The sequence below is a fragment of the Haliaeetus albicilla genome, chromosome Z (genome assembly GCF_947461875.1).
Source record: "Haliaeetus albicilla chromosome Z, bHalAlb1.1, whole genome shotgun sequence".
Taxonomy (NCBI): Eukaryota; Metazoa; Chordata; class Aves; order Accipitriformes; family Accipitridae; genus Haliaeetus; species Haliaeetus albicilla.
Window position 1 is genome coordinate 28,539,360 of NC_091516.1, and position 16,288 is coordinate 28,555,647.

General features: G+C 36.6%; 1 protein-coding gene across 2 annotated transcripts in view; it reads left to right on the forward strand.

The window, feature by feature from the left end:
• Positions 1 to 16,288, forward strand: part of PTAR1 (protein prenyltransferase alpha subunit repeat containing 1) — a 47,828-nt gene that overhangs the window by 16,344 nt on the left and 15,196 nt on the right. For both annotated transcript variants that reach the window (XM_069776760.1, XM_069776761.1), the window contains exons 3-5: positions 6,079 to 6,145; positions 11,468 to 11,572; positions 15,360 to 15,573. In XM_069776760.1, the coding sequence (XP_069632861.1) occupies positions 6,079 to 6,145; positions 11,468 to 11,572; positions 15,360 to 15,573 (386 nt within the window). The remainder of the gene's footprint in view (positions 1 to 6,078; positions 6,146 to 11,467; positions 11,573 to 15,359; positions 15,574 to 16,288) is intronic.

Consider the following 16,288-nt stretch of genomic DNA (forward strand, 5'->3'; position numbering starts at 1 on the left):
GCGATTCCTTATTACCAAGACAATCTATAACGCAAGCATTTTGAAAAGAGTAGCATTAAATGGCAGAGAAGGTTTGCAATGTGAGCATGAAGGTGCTTGTCTTCTAGTGGATGGGGAGAGGTTGTACATAGGAACTTTTTACCTCTTTGCAAGCCAGATCATGGTAAAGAGGAATCCATTCCACTGGCAACATGCAGTTTTCCAGTGCTGGCAGTGTACCTTGGGTGGTGTTAGAGTTACAAAGCACTGGCTTGACACTTGGAGTTAATTCTCCATTCAGAAGAGTAGCTTAAGAAAGTTGAAGTGTTTTCATGTGTTGTTGAGTATGGCTGACCTGTTGATTGTCCGTATTTTATTTTTATCTAACAGATTTTGTGTGTGTGTGTGTGTTCCCCCCAAACAGAAGGTTGATGTCACGTCATTATATGATTATCTAGGAAGAGTGTTTTGTGGACTTTGTAAATTTTACATTGCCCTTTATTTTTTATTTTCACATAATTTATTTTCTTTAATATTCTCTCTCATTACAGACATCTTTAAAAAACTTTTATTCCTAGGGGATGTGTATTTCTAACATGAGTAACTTCCATTTCTTACTTGGTCTCAGTGGTTTATGGTTGGACCTAGTAAGACCTGGATCTTTTTGATAGCTGCCACCAAGTTGCTGCTGATGCATTCAGTTCTGATAGAAAACAGTGATTGTGATCTGATTGCAAATTCAGAATTTATAGTGTATCAATTATAAAATTTAATAAGAAGGGCTTATATGTTGACTCTGACATATAGCCAGAAACAAATTCTAGCATTTAAAGAGATGAACCTGCTAGCACAGGCAGTCTTAGCAAGACCAATGGTTCTCATTGCAGTGTTTTTTGCAGGTCTGAGGTAGGAGTTTGTGAGGTGTATTTTGATCATGCTGCAGATGTTCTGCAGGGAGACTTCATTTTGGTCTCAAGTGTTATAGAAAAGTCCTCCCACAGAAATTGCCACACAGGAAAAAACTTGTTTCAAGCCAAAACACAAACCACTGAGATTTGTGTCACTCTTGCATTGGGAGGCAGGGGACTGCTGACAGCTGTTTGCTAAAAGGCAGCTGGGTGCTAACGTGCTGGCACCCCTGCTCCATTCGCACCGGTCCAGGCGCTTTGTTGTGTTGGCACTGTGGCACATGCCTATCCACCAGGATGGTACGATGCGCTGATCGCTTGAAGAGTGTCTCTGCTTCCCTCCCAGATGAAGCATTGCAGAACCCTTCCACTCAAAATGCAGACTATAAACCAGTGTTGGTAAATCTGGAGTGGCATGAAGTTTAGATGACTGCCAATTTGTTGGGACTTGTTTAGTTTTCTTCCTTTGAAAACAAAACTCCATTCTCCTTTGTTTCTTCAATTACAAAAGTCCATTTAAAATGTGTGAGGAGAGGTGATCTACAGTGTTTTCATGTCTGTTGATATTTTGTGTCACTACTGTAAAACATGATCAGGACCTCCATGTTAATAACCTGTTTGTAAAGTCAGGTACAGCTTATAGAGTTTAGTATGTTTTACCATAATTGAGTTTCACATTTGATAGGAAATTTTAGCAGAAACTGAACTGCAGTGGTGGAGGGAGTGAAGGCAGAAGTCTTTCCCAGGTGGACTCACAGAATTGTGTCTAACGTGACATAAGTAAGCATAATCTATCAAGAGATGTTACATTTTCTGTATATTTGAAATATCTTCAAGGCTTTTCCTCCAAATCCCTTTTTGTAGACAAAAGTGCATCCTTGGATTTTGGCAGCGTAGTTGTTTTCTTCTGAATATAGGTATAGATTTGTTTATTACTGCTACAAAAACTCAATTGCATATTCTATTGATCCTTGTAATAAACAGTAGTTTCAAATGTAGTCTTGTTACCTCTTTTGTGGTGTTTGAATTACTGTAAGCCATTTTAAATAGAACAGAGGAGAAAACCAGCATGCTGATTCAAGTGTCTGCTTTTAGATGTGGTGTCTGATATTTTTCTAGCAGGATCCTGGAAGAAGGAAGTGCTTTATATTCAGTCATTGACAGCTTACTGTGACAGATGTTTAATTCAGTTATGTTGTCTTTTGGATACTTGGAATCCACAATCATGACTACTTCTCTTATGGCTATTGTTCCAGTTTAGAAATTCTAATCTTACAATATGCTTTTGTCCTTTCTCCAGTATTTTTTTGATTTATGAATGCATATTATTTGTATTATCACAAGATGGTTTTCTGAAATTGTTACAAACTTCTCTTGTTATGCAAATAATTGTTGTGCATAGTCTCAGAATATCCTGACTTCCCATAAATCTGTGTTTCTACTTTTACAACACTCTTCTGAAAAGCACATCTTAGTGCAATACACTTATAAAAATAAAAATCTGGATACAGCCATATTTAAAAAGAAAATGAACTAAAAGCATTGTCATATTAGTCCTTTTGCAACTGGGGAGACTTTCAAGTACAAAAGGACATGTATGTTGTGAGCACCTATGATGCTATAGTTTGCTTAAAATGTATCCAGCAGAAAGTACTTTTAAATTGTAAATAAAAGACATTGATTTTTGTTACTGACACAGAGGGAGCTAGCGGGCAACTACTGTCATTGTGTGCCAGATCTGTCATAAGACTTTCTATTGAAAAGTGGCTCAGAGGTTACTAAAATTGTGTCATTTGGCATCTCTGGCTCAGAATCCACACTTCATGAAATCTTCATCTGTTACATATTGCACAAAGCATCAAAGAACATCAGCATGAAAGAACTGGGTAATGCTTTGAGATTTTCCTTTTGTCTGCTTCTTTCCTTTGATAATGTTCAGGATACAGTGAACCTCTGTAATGGGAAAACAGACAAAATGGTAGACAAGCTTCTCTTCAAATTGGGCTTGATTTGGTGCTATTCCAGACCTTTGACATTACCAGAATAGTCATGTTAACTGGAAATCATGACTTAGTAGGATAAACAAACTATATTGTTCTAAGTGGAGTCATGTAGACTATGAAAACAGTTTCTAAAACGTATTCAAAAGACTAAACTAGGCTGTAATAAGCTTTTGCTTAACATGTCTTGTCAACCATATCATATACAGTGGTAGTACCTAATAATTACTAAAACCATTATTCTATTTAGAAAATCCAACACTCAAAAATTCAGAATTTTTTATGACTTGATTCAGAACTGCCTCTAAATCCTGTTTTTTGTTGCAGCATTTTGCTGCATCTCTTCTTTTATCCTGCACTGCGCAGTTACATTTACCTTTCCCTCCTATAGCAAACACATTTCCCACCTGTAGCAAATGAAAAAGTCCTGCAGACATCTGTTCTATTGCACAGTCCTGTTGCATCAATACTTAACCATGGTTGAGCATTGGAGTCTTCAGATGCAGCCTACTGACCTCTTGGCAAAGTGATAAGCAGCTGAAAATAAAGTTCACCATGGGAAGTGTCAATCAACCTAGATTTGGTGTGCTGAACTCTGCATAATATGTTTCAAAAATTATACTAAGCCATCAATTTGCTGGCAGTCCAGATTAAATATAACTTAAAGCAAGTTTAAAATATATGTGACTCTTTTGTCTAGGGGAGAAACTAGTATTAAAGTTTTTTGCGTTTTGGATTTTGTGGGTTTGGGGGTAGAGGGAGCTATTGTTTGTTTGTTTGTTTTTGTACATAACCACCAGTTGGAGAGAAAGTTGGCTAAATGGGATAAAAACGCAATTAAACGAATAGATGTATTTAGCCTTTTGTTGCTTTGTGTTAGCAACAAAACTTGCAATTCCTGATATTATTTTTTTTTCTTTGAAGAAACTCTCAGTTGGCATGTAGTAGGTACTGTGAATTTGATGTAAAAAAGATATATGTTACCTTGGAGGAGTTATTATTAGCTCTTGGCCTATTGCATTTTGAAAGGCAATTTTTGTGTATTGTTTATGGCACAAGGTAATAGTAGCAGAATAATCAGAGCACTTAATTACTTATTTCTGTGATATGTAAAATTGAGATATTTTAAAAATACAGAATAACTACTGATATTTTGAGAAGGTAGAATTGAAAATTAAACAAAACAATGACAGCTCACAATTTTAACTATAGATCCTTATAAAACTGGTATTTTGTTAAATGTTGCCAATGAAGTTTTTGAATGTAGATTGAAACGTTAGCCAGCAAAACACTTAGTAGGTGTTTAATTTTACATATGTGAGTAATCCTGGATATTTCCATTGGGCAATTCATCTGTCTAAAATTAAATAGGCGTTGAAGTACTTTGCTGGTTCAGGGATTGGACAAGTCAAAGAAAAAGCTTTGTACGCTTCGGCAGCAAATTAGAAAGCTTTGCACATATGAAAAATATTCATTCCCTGGCAACAAAGAGGGGTTTAAAAGGAAATCTTTCATTAAAGGAGAAAAAAAATCTCAACTAAAACTCATGAAAATGGAAAGTTAAGTTAGTGCCTTGAGATAATTTTAAAAATACCACCGTAACAGCTTAGTGCACTGAAGAATTCTGCCCCACCTCCCTCCCCCCCACATTACATGGTAGAATAACATGTTCCCATAAGCGGGAACATCATGGGAAGCACCAGATTACTTTGTTGGACATAAGTGAACGAGCAGTCATACAGTCATATACAAAAGTACTCCACTTTTTTGACCCACTTAAATATTAAGTTCTCTCAAAGCTTGATTCAAAGATACACGAAGTCATGTTCCTTAGCATTTTGAATTAATACGCTCCATTATTGTTGCATTTCATCAGTGACTTTTTAAAATTCCATTTTACAGTCATACTAACTGCACTGACCAGAGATGTAGTTCCATGAGAATACCCTCTTTTTCCTTTTTCTTTTCCTTTTTTTCCTTAAAAAGTAATAAAGTGCCTCTTATTTGCTGGAAATCACCTGGAGTACAATCTCTTTAGTATGTTAAATGCAGGGTGATTAAGAGAGAATGTAGCCCAACTTCCTTGGCAGTAAAAGCCTGGATAGTCAACTTCAGTTTTGAAGCAAATTTCTTCTTCTTACTCAATTGCAAAATTACCATGTAAATTTAAGAATTGTGTTTGTGGGACAGGTTAACTGATCTGACGCTGTGTCTCCCGAGAGCAGAGTTTAAGGCAGCCAACACAGTGATAGTCCCTAGTATCTCAAGCTTAAGTGGAGATGCCTCTTGAATCCCTGCTGTTACCCTGGTGGGACTCAGCACTGCTCAAATGGTGCAGTGGACTGCAAAGGGATAGGTTACAATGAAATTACTCTTCCATTCTCAGCAACTGTATACCTCAGTCTTGTTTTTACGACATTGTTAAAAATAAGTGTAATACATAAATCTACAGTCTGTCCAGTGCTTAAATGCAGGGATACAAACAAATGTTCTGTTTGTTCTTTTTTTAGTGAATTAGTCTTAAAACCTCAGTCTGAAGGAAGGCTGTCACTTCAGAATATATTTGAAGTGTTTTCTGTGCAGTTAGCAGTTATTTTGTGATCCTGATTCATCGTCATGGTGTTTCATATTCCTAGCTACAGGTTTTTTATAGTATGTGTATTTTTTGTAATGGTATGGTATATGGCAGCCACCTGCAGCTCAGACTTTTACTGAAATAGTAGGGTATATTTTTAATGGTACTATCTTATTTAAAAATAAAAATTGGATTTTCTCTGGAGAATTCTCTGTTTATGCTATATATAGTGCGTCTGCAATTTAAATCACTAAATACTCACAGATTCTATGTAATGGCTGTCCCTCGCTGAGGGCATACTGTATGTTTGTTTATAGCAGTACAGACAGAGGTCAGAAACTTCCAGCTGCAAACTTCTCAGATGTAGGTTGTTGGCAAGACAGAAGTCCATTATTTTAAAAAGTGAAAAGGGAGGATATGGCAGATTTTGCTCCCTCTTAAATTAAGCTAGCATTTCTTCTGGAATGAGACAGGGCAGTGTTTTACAGAGGTGGGGGTATCCATAGGTACAGCAGCCCGTGGAGGAGAGACTTTGAGGAAAGACAGGGATTGCAGAGAGAATGCTGCTGTGTGTGAATCATTACTGATTTTTGTTTCTCTTGTTCAATCATTTTAGAGCTGATAGATATCACATGTACCCTGTTGCTGCTGAACCCCGACTTCACCACTGCTTGGAACGTCAGGTATGTTGCACTCAGCAAATGACATCAGAAGGACCTGAGCCTTATGTTTGAGTCAGCTGTAAGCTTTGTTTTAAGTGGTAATTAGTGACACAGCAACAGCTTTTCAGCTGAAGGAATGTTAAAAATCTCTTCTATCCTGTATGCCTTGCAGATAGTTTCAGACTGCCTTTTTTTTTTTTTTTTTTTATATTGGTAGTGCAGGCTGAAGATTACACTGCTGCATGTGAAGGCACATGTTTGGCTCACATTTTGAGGGGATAGAAGTCCCGTTGAACTGTCACTCCTCTTCCTTTCTGTCAGTTAAGGAAGGCCATTTGTAACCTTTAGATGGGCATATCATTTTTGCTGAATCACGTAGTGCCCAACTGATGCCTGCTGCCTTCACTGTTTTCATTTTAGCCCTCTCTGAATATTATACATGAGTCCTTTTGAGATAACAGTTCAATTTGCTGCCATTACCAGTGCAGCTCATCAAAGCTGAATAGACACATTGCAAGAGAAGGGGAGGAAAGTGGCCATCCTTTATTCCGGACACATTCTCCCCCACCCTGCTCCTTTCTTGTACCTGTTGGGATTATCCGTCTTCACCATTGGTCATGCTGCAGCACCTGACCAGGAGGCATGATGGAGGAGGAGCAGGAATTTACCTCCTTGCTCTTAATGGAGCCCACAAGCAACAGTTCTTTACAACCCTGTAATCTGATAATTTTTGTGTAAATCTCAGAGGTGGGAGAATACTCTCTTTCTGCTGCCTAGGTAAGACTGGAGACAGTCTTAAAGGAATAGTTTTAGAAGGGCTGGAGGGCTGACAGAAAATTACATGTTAGGGTCTAGGAGGGCTCTCATTAAAAATAGGACTTTTGCAGTTAAGATACATTACTGCAGTAGGAAAAATTAAACCTGGAAAGATGATGGCTGTGGGTAGCTGTCAGCCCTAGATACGCCAAATTCAGCATTTTTAAAATTTTTTTTCTTCTTTCACTGCTGGTGTAGTTCTGAAGGATTCTGCTGTGATCTGTAGCTTTCTAGGATCTCAGGTCTAAGAAAGGTGGATGAAAGTGAGAGCAAAGGGCTTACTGTCATGAAAATGTAAGGCTTGAGTAGCTTTCAAGTGATAAAATGGAATTAGAAGCATGTATGAGTACTAGAGCTACTACAGTAATGTAGTTTTGTGGTACTTAAAACTGATTTCAGGTTTTTGGTTTAGGTTTTGTGGAATATTTTTAATGCAAATGTATCCATTCTTATTAGTCTAGCTTTTTTTCTGCCTGACAGCTGAAAGGGTTTGGTCTTACGTACATGAGAGGAGTAGTTCAAAGTTGTAAATGGAATTAAAAATGTTCAGGAATATGGATGAGGATTGTTTTCACTTTTATGACATATATGGTTTACCAAAGCATACAAATTACTACATAAGGTGGTGTTGCTCCCCAAATTCTTGGCCAGTGACCTGATTGGCAGTCTGTCTTTGAAGCTTCATTTAGCATTCGGAGAGAAGCCGTTATACCAGCCAGTCAGTAGCTGTGGAGTTTACCGCTGAGCCTGCTCTAGTTGAGGGACTGCATTGGTGAATCTGACCCTACGTTGTTTTAGGCTGCTGCTGGGAGTTTGCTCTTTTGAAGGGAACTTAACTGGCCCAACATTTCAGTTTCTTTTTTTATTCTGTGAAATTCCTACTTCAGTAAATGACAGGTCAAGCTAGCCAGACGTATGGCATATACAGTCACAGAGTAGAGGACAGACTGTTCTGTACAGATGCTGAATGTAAATCCTTTTCTGAGCTAGTGTAAGCTGGGAACTAATTGTGTGGGACTTGAACTTGGCTTGCAGAACTTGATGGATCTGCCGTGGGATGATTGTTTTCATCTTGCTCAGAGGATGTTTGTTGTGCCAGATTCATCTTAGTTTCTCCACACACAAATTCACTGCTTTATTTTAAGGGGGAAGAGCGTCACAGACTCTAAGTAGCCTAGAAAATAAAAAGTGTAATAGTTATTTACTGAATAGCAGCCCTGCGCATAGAGTGTTTCCTGTAGAATTTAATGACCCTTTCATTTTAGGCTGGGATAATCCCTTTTTCCTATGTTGAATTCTCTCTTGAGAGCTTCAGAGATAGTGGTTGACTCAATAGCAATGAATTTGGAGATACAGAGAGTTGTTCAAGAGTAGGAAAAGGAAAGGAAAGGAGACAGGACTTGACAGGGCAAGAAGACTGGAGTGGCGGTGTGGAAGGCTAATGAGTATTTCAGCTCAGCTGACAATCACAGGAGGTTGTATCTGGTTAATGAAACACAGGAGAACATAAAACTTCAAATGTGTTAACCTCTAAGAAGAGATAGGTAATCTATCTTGACTTTGTAGCTATTCTAAACTATTGTAATATGCCTGCATAGGTTTGTCTTTTATTTATTTATTTTAATTAAAAGTGACTGGGAAGCTACAGAAGGTCAGGGACTATAACCTAAACCATGAGAACTGTGTTGTGTAGGAAGACATGCTAAAGAATAGGAGACGTGTCGCTTCTTAGAACTCAGAGCGAAATCCCTGGTATACTGAATGGGCAACAGGACATCCCCAGTTGTTAATCATAATTTCAGTTATCCTGTGTTTTTAGTAGTTGAAAAAACTTCCAAGTTAAAATGACCAAAATCTTTATGTAAGTGATTGTAAAGGAATTGTCATAGGTTTTTTTGTTCTTGCTGATATACTTGCTGGCAGGTACAATTGATCAAAAGTCAAAAGACATTAGATAACAAGACGCTCTGAAAAGTCAAATGTTTTTCTGTCAGATATCAATGACTTCAAAGGTGTCAGCAAAAACATAAGGAATGTCAAAATCGTTTCTTATTATCTTTTATGGGAGCTAGAGTTTTGAAGGCTGAAAAGTTATCTATGGTCCACATGACAGAAAAGTGAGCTAGAAATTATATATCCAAGTTGGATGTTTGCTGAAAGAGCTTGAAAGAGGTTTATTTGGGAGTATATGATACTTTAGTCATACATGTGATTGAAGTCCCTTAGTTGTGAATGGGGGGGTCTGTCATCTGAAAAATCTATGAAGCTAAAAACTGCTTTTCTATCACAGCAGTGAATCTTGTCTGTAATGTTCCTCAACTTTGCAAAAGAGTAAGTTTACTTTACAGTTAATGCTTGAATATAGAAAGAGCAATTTCTTCAACAAGAGTTTAGGTTTTGGGAGGTAGGTGGCCTGGTAATCTAAATCTTTGTTACATATGTACATGCATTTGTTTTGAGTGTTAGACTGATCTAGGCTGCTTTTTCATTGTCCACATGGTAAGTGATTTTTCCCAAAATGTCACCTTTTGCATTGCAGTAATAGGGCAATTATTCCACCTGTTCTAGTGTTGACATTCCCTGAATCTTTCTCTTGTCTGCTTTGCAAAAGTCAATGCACTGGCACCAAACAGTCTGCTCAGTCTGCCACTCCTGGATGGTATACCTGGATTTCCTGTTGAGCACCTGCTAAAAGCATCCAATCTGAAACATGCTGGAACTTGATTCAGATAAAAGCAAATGTCCTAGTAGCTTAAGTTTCTGATCTCTGCAGATGGTATCAGGAGCAAAATTTCCTTAAGGATTTATTTGACTGTTGGTTCAGTAGCAAAAGAAGGGTCTAGGCTAGTGCCTAGATGTATACATCTCACTATTTTTCTTGAATTTGAAATAATATGTTGCTCACTGTTAGTGTTGCCACCATTAGCTTCTGACTGTGGGTATACAGTTCATTTAAAGCAACACAAAGCCGATATACCAGGTGGAGTCAGTTTTCTACTGAAAACTTCCAAAACAGACAGAAAATGACGGTAAGTGCTCACACTAAAGGAATATGTCCATTTTTTTGTGAGAGTTGGGCCATAACTTTAAAGCCACATTACGTGTTCTGTGTTAGACTGCAGAGAATTTTCACCTTCTTACTGGATAGCAGCTTTTTTCCGAGTGTATTTCCTTCTTGTCCCCTTCCCCCTGCCCCCCCCCCCCCCCTTTTTTTTGTCAGAAAATTAATCATCTGCTCTTCACCTACTAGTGCTCCTCTTGCTGAACCTGGTGCCATGCATATCATTATGATGAACCATAAATTATGAAAAAAACCCAACCCACAACCCCCCAAAAACCAACCAAACAAAAAAATCCCCACAACTCAAAACAAAAAACCCACACCAAAACACCAAACCCATGCCAAAATTGGTTCTATCTACTTCTTGCACTCTCAGTTTTTAAATGTGACTTCTGGAGGTTCTGGAAAATGCATGTTTCCTGTCTGCAAATGGTACCTTTGGAACTTACTGTATTTTTACTTCAAAGCCACTGTCTACTAGATTGGAGAATAAGATATGGAGACTAATGTCCTGGGAGTAACTGGTGATGGGGCGATGTCTACGAACATGTTCAGGACAGACAGTGAGTTATAAAGCTAGAAAGAAGAATAGGTCGTGGGGCAGGGAATTCTGTGCAAAAAAGGCAAGAAAGATAAATATGGACTTTTACTTTGCTCTGTCTGTGTTGGTGGTACTCTGGGAAGTGTTATGGTGGATGAACACTAAATTTTGTTAGGGCAAATTCTTTTATTTTTTTGAACCAAAAGCTGTTTTACACATAAGTGAATTCAGCGATTTCAGACCTTGTTGTTTGAGAAACATTGTACACACACAGAGTATTTCCCACTTCCTTTTAAATTTAAGGATCCTTGATACTGTATCTTGAGCCATATTTAAAAACTAAAAGTAAGTGAGGGGGGGGAAGGCTGTGTGGAAGAGTAACTGTATTTTCAGACATACGGAATGATCTAAGGGCTTAATTTCAAGAAGGAATGTTTAGTCATATGTGTAAGCCCATTGGCAGCCCTTGTATCAAAGAAAAAAACAACAAAAACTGCTGCTTGTGTTAATTAAGATGCTTTTAAGAGTGCGCAGATAAAAGCAACATTATTCTCAACAGGCATTAGGTATAGCCAAAACTCTTTGGCTTTCTGATTAGTAGCAGAAAATGTGATGGAGAGCCACACTCAAATGTAGTTGACTCAGTGATTTTTGGGTAGGTTTGGGAACCGATGGGTTGTATGTGTTCAGATTAAGATAAAGTTCTTTGATCTGCATTTATTTTATTGGACCTGGTTGAATAGGGTGCACATATATATAGCAGAGTGGAATGGGTTAATCCACAAAAGGCTTTTTAAACTTTTGAACTTTGACAGTGAAGTTCTACTATGATACAAAGAAAATGCCATGCTATTTGTTATTGGGATTTGTGTTCTGTTTTCGGGTTACTTCTTTTATTCATACAACTGTATTTTATCTTTTGTAGGAAAGAATTAATACTGTCTGGCACTTTAAATCCACTTAAAGATTTGCATCTTGGAAAACTCGCATTAACCAAGTTTCCAAAGAGTCCAGAAACATGGATTCATAGGTTTGTTTCCCTTGCCTTCTGTTGCCTCCCCAAACTTAAACTTTTTTCCTAGGGTTTTTTTCCCCTGTGCTTGGGTTAAGGAGAGCCATAGATGAAGGAGGACATCTAGAAATACAGCAGATTCTTTGAGCCAATCATTGTAAAATACTGTGCTTTGGCTTTGAAGATACCTGCCTATATTTTATACTTAGAAGTAAAATCATATGCACCTTTTTTTCTGCATATTTTTAAATAACATTTGGAGGTGGGATAAATTTTCCTAAAGGTTTATCATGTCTTGCAGCACCTAAAATTCTCAGCCTGAGAATTCAGATTCCATCAATAGTAAGTATCTGAGCATTGTGGGTTTCTCCCTTTTTCCCTCCTCCAACTTACTATGATATTGCTTGTCTACAGGCATTTCAGAAAGGCAAGAATCTGTAAAAGCTAATCTTTATAACCAAAGTTGGGTTCTTTTCCATTCCAATATTGGTCTTTTTGGTTTCATGGATTTATTTGTATCATTTTTAACTTAAGCAATGTCATTAAGTCACCACTACTAAATATTAAAATAACAGAGCACATTTTTGGAAAAGATAACTCCAGAATTACTCAAATGCACAAAGCTAACCATCTCAGTCATGACTGAGTGCACATAAAATGCCTGTAGCACAGCCAAGTGAAGTATAAATCCATTGCTCAACTTTGGTTAAAAAAAAATTAAAATCTTGGTATGTGTGTGATTTTCTTTATTTTGTATTTTTCACAGGGTAACTCATCCTTTTATAGACAGCCTTAAAGAGATTTCATTGTAACACATTAGAAAGCAGTTCACAATGCTTGCATTTTCATGTGTCCAGCATTAGGACAACTGTAAAGCTGATACCCCATTAGGGGACTCATACTATCAAAAACAGAAGTAAAGCTTCAGTTGTACTGATAATATATGAATTTTTGGAAGAAGGAGTTGTTGATAAACTCTTCTTTGTGAGTGCATGACCTTAAAATTCTCAAAGTTAACCTAGAATGTAATACATGGAATATTCCTAGGCGTTTCTTAACTTATAAGCAGCTAATTAATTTCTGTTAATTTCTTTCTTAGTAGCATTGATACAGCAACAATACTGATGAATTTCTGCAAAGTTGGTTTTTAATTTTGTTGTTCTTCAACTGCTTTTCATCATCTCCGTGCTACTCACTCATGCTGCTTGATTGTTTTGTTTGAAGCAAAAGAGTATGTAGAAATAATGGGAAAAAATCTTGCGGTTTGTCATGGTTTAGCCTTTACTACATGGTAGCTAACACCGGGAAACTATGATTTTTTTGCATGTAACTAGAGCTTAACCTGGTGCCATCCATATGATTATGATGAGCAATACATTTTTATTAAATTAGTCAGGATGGTAGGTTCTTAATATTTATTTACATCTTAGAAGTAACAAAAAATTCTCTCTATAATGTCTGTGCAATCTTAAATTAGGAGTATTTTAATAGTGTTATAATTTGTTGTTCTTTCTCATATTTGCCTAAAACAAAAAAGTGTATTTGAGGATGATTGTACAAATGTTTGGCTTGTATTTGGATGTGCTGACCGTGATTGATACATGTTAGAAAAGAAGATCTGCAAAAATTTTCTTTCTGCATCAGCATAGTGATTAATCTTGTGTTTTCTGTTCCCCCATGATACCAAACTTCAGAGAGAAGTGCAAAAAAATAGAATGGGGCAATTATAAAATTCAGTAGAGCAATATCCAAATATTTTTTTTCTTACACATGGCAGATACACTCACTAAAGATATCAAAATACCTGTCATACACTTTGCTATATGGCCTTTTGCTATATGTTTTGGGGGTTTCATAGAAACATACATACAGTGACAGAAGAAATTGAATTTCTTTTCTCCAAATTTATTGGAGAAAATGTTCTCTTAAAAGCCTCTGAAATAATACCATGATATTCAACAGGTACCAAAAATACATTTTAAATCTTCTGAGGCTGTGCTCGTCTTTCTTTCCTCCCATGCAAAAAGTCCAGAAAATAGCTCAGATTTCATTTTATAATTTTTTTCTTTTGTTGTAGCCACAGAAACTATAAAATCTGTATTTTTTCATAAGCTCCTGTATATAAAATTCATCTGAATTAATTATTTTATTAAAAAAACCCTCATTTTAAGAAACTGAAATAATTTTAGGATCAAAATAATTTGTCTTTGTATGGTTTTACTCAGAAGTTAATGCAATAATACTTATCTTTTGTTAAAGGAATGACTCTCTACTCATTTAGCTTTCATGCCTAGACATTTTAGAATTTCCAGTTTATTGCAAATCTGCTGATTGAAGTGAAGAAGTACTAGATGGTGATGTTTGAATCAAAGACATTGTTAAAAAGCAAAAATTAAGTCTTCAAAATTACTACCTTTCATAAAATAAAGTTACACAACAGTCAAAGAGCATGGTTTGTTTGGCTGTACATCTTTAGTTAAAACAAATGTTACATAGGAAGGCAGTGTATGAATGCTGTCTTCAATCCACTGCTTATGATTTCTGCTGAGAAATGCAGTCAGGTTAAAAATTGCATTCTTATAAATGATCTTTCATACTGTCTTCCAATAGTTTAAATCTATTTTTAAAATAACTAAGAGAAAAAGACACAGTGTAAATAAAAAATACCAGTACAAAAGAATATTCTAAATGTTTTCAAATGAGAGAAAAGGCAGATGGATTACCAGATTTTTTTTTAACAGTGGTTGGCTTATCTATTTTTTATTTTATATGTATATATGCAATTTTATATATGAATTGCAAAATAGATTTCTCTTTTTAAAGATTTTTTTAATTATTATTTTATTTTTATTGATTTCTCTTAACCATGAGTGACACCTGAAAAGTAGCGATTAATTGGTTTTGGAACTAATGTGAGCCAGTACAAAAGAGAAGAACCTCTCTGTTGCAGAGTGGAGGATGTCCAGCTTTCCAGAGCATTCCACATGGGCCCATTGCAGTTCTCGTGACACATGCAGCTGCGTCGAAGTCTGCACATCTGTGATCCCTTTTTGTAGGACCCTTTTGTGTAGGGTCTGCAGATGCACATTTTCTGCAGCATTGAGGACACCTCTCAAAATACTCATGTAAAAATACTACTAAAATACTACTAAAAGTCAGTCGAAAGTAAAATTTAAAAGCCATGTAGGAATCTGTGCTTATCTCAGTCACTTCAAATCAAATACGTATAACTCACAGTAAAAACATTTGTTTTGGTTATATGTATAGCCCTTGAAACCATAAGTCTTTTGCACTTTATTTCTGCTGGTGGTGTACAGAAACTTAATTTGGCTTGCTGTGTGCAGTACTGACAAATGTAAAAAATACTCCCAAAGCACAGTTAAATTTTTTTTTTACTGAATCACTTTTTTCTGTCTCATTTTGGATGCTTTATTTTAGTGCTATACAAGTCTGAAAGAGGAGCTCATTAGAAATCTCATGCAGACAGTTCTTGTGTTTTTTTCCATTAATTTGCTGTTTCCTTCTGTTTTCTTTTAGTTTGCTGTAAGTAGCCATGACCACTTACACTGTGCGAACGAACAAATACAATAGACTTAAATTATTTTGGAGTGTGATCATAAAGTCATAGCTTTCAGTATGGGAAGAGTTCAGGTGGTTATGTTTACTGCTTACTCATCATCTAGTTACAGTGTAGTTCAGATAACTGAAATAACAGAAAGGTTTCATTGATTTATATAAATGAAAAAACATTTTTTTTCTCTTAAAATTTCTCTCTCAACATTAACACTGTACATCGTTTAACCAGACGATGGGTGCTGCAACAACTAATTCAGGAAAACTCCTTGCCCAGTCTTGTGACTAAAGGAAACTTGGGAGCAGCACCTGTGGAGAGAATTCACCGACTAGTGCAGGAGGAAATGAATGTCTGCTCTGAAGCTGCTGGGAGATATCCAAGCAACTACAATGCCTGGTCCCATCGCATCTGGGTTTTACAGCATTTGGGAAAGCTGACTGTCAAGGTATAACACAATAGTGAATAAAGTCTTAAATTTCCTTGTCTAAAAAAAAATAAAAAATACTGGTTTGCCAAGCAGAGCCTATGACATGGAGGGAGAGTGTCATATTAAGTTAGCACAGGTAGTTAAGAATGCTTTAAAAAAAAAGGCAAAATATTGCAATGAGTATGTTTTGCATTTTTCTTGCCAGTGTAAGCAGGTTCTGCTCAGCAGAAAGAACAGATTTTTTCTTGCCCATATACAAAGTTCTGTGTATCTGTTGGTACTTAGTATTAATGAAATTGTGGCAGGAGGATAGATGGGACTGTGTGAGCTGAAATAAAGAAGGGACGACTGGAGATAATTCTTCTAACACTAATCTGGAAATTCCTCATAGAGAAGAAGATAATACATGACAGATACTATTTTGATAATGTAATGTGATGTCTTGTTTTGATACCCTTATTGAGCTTATCTGTGGTTTCAGAATATAAGACAGCAGGAATTTCAGAGAAAACATAGTAGTGCTTGTAACTAGTTTCTTCAGCTCCAACAGTATCTTTTGACAGCATTTAAAATGGGGGTTGATCAAGCTATTTCAGCTCCAACAGGGACATCTTACGCAGTGGCAAATATTTCAGATGACATGGTAGTATCTAAAACATCAAGACCTGCAGCAAGTTGAATTCGTTATTGTGACATGGTCTAAAATTATATAGGCAGGTTTTTAATACTGTGG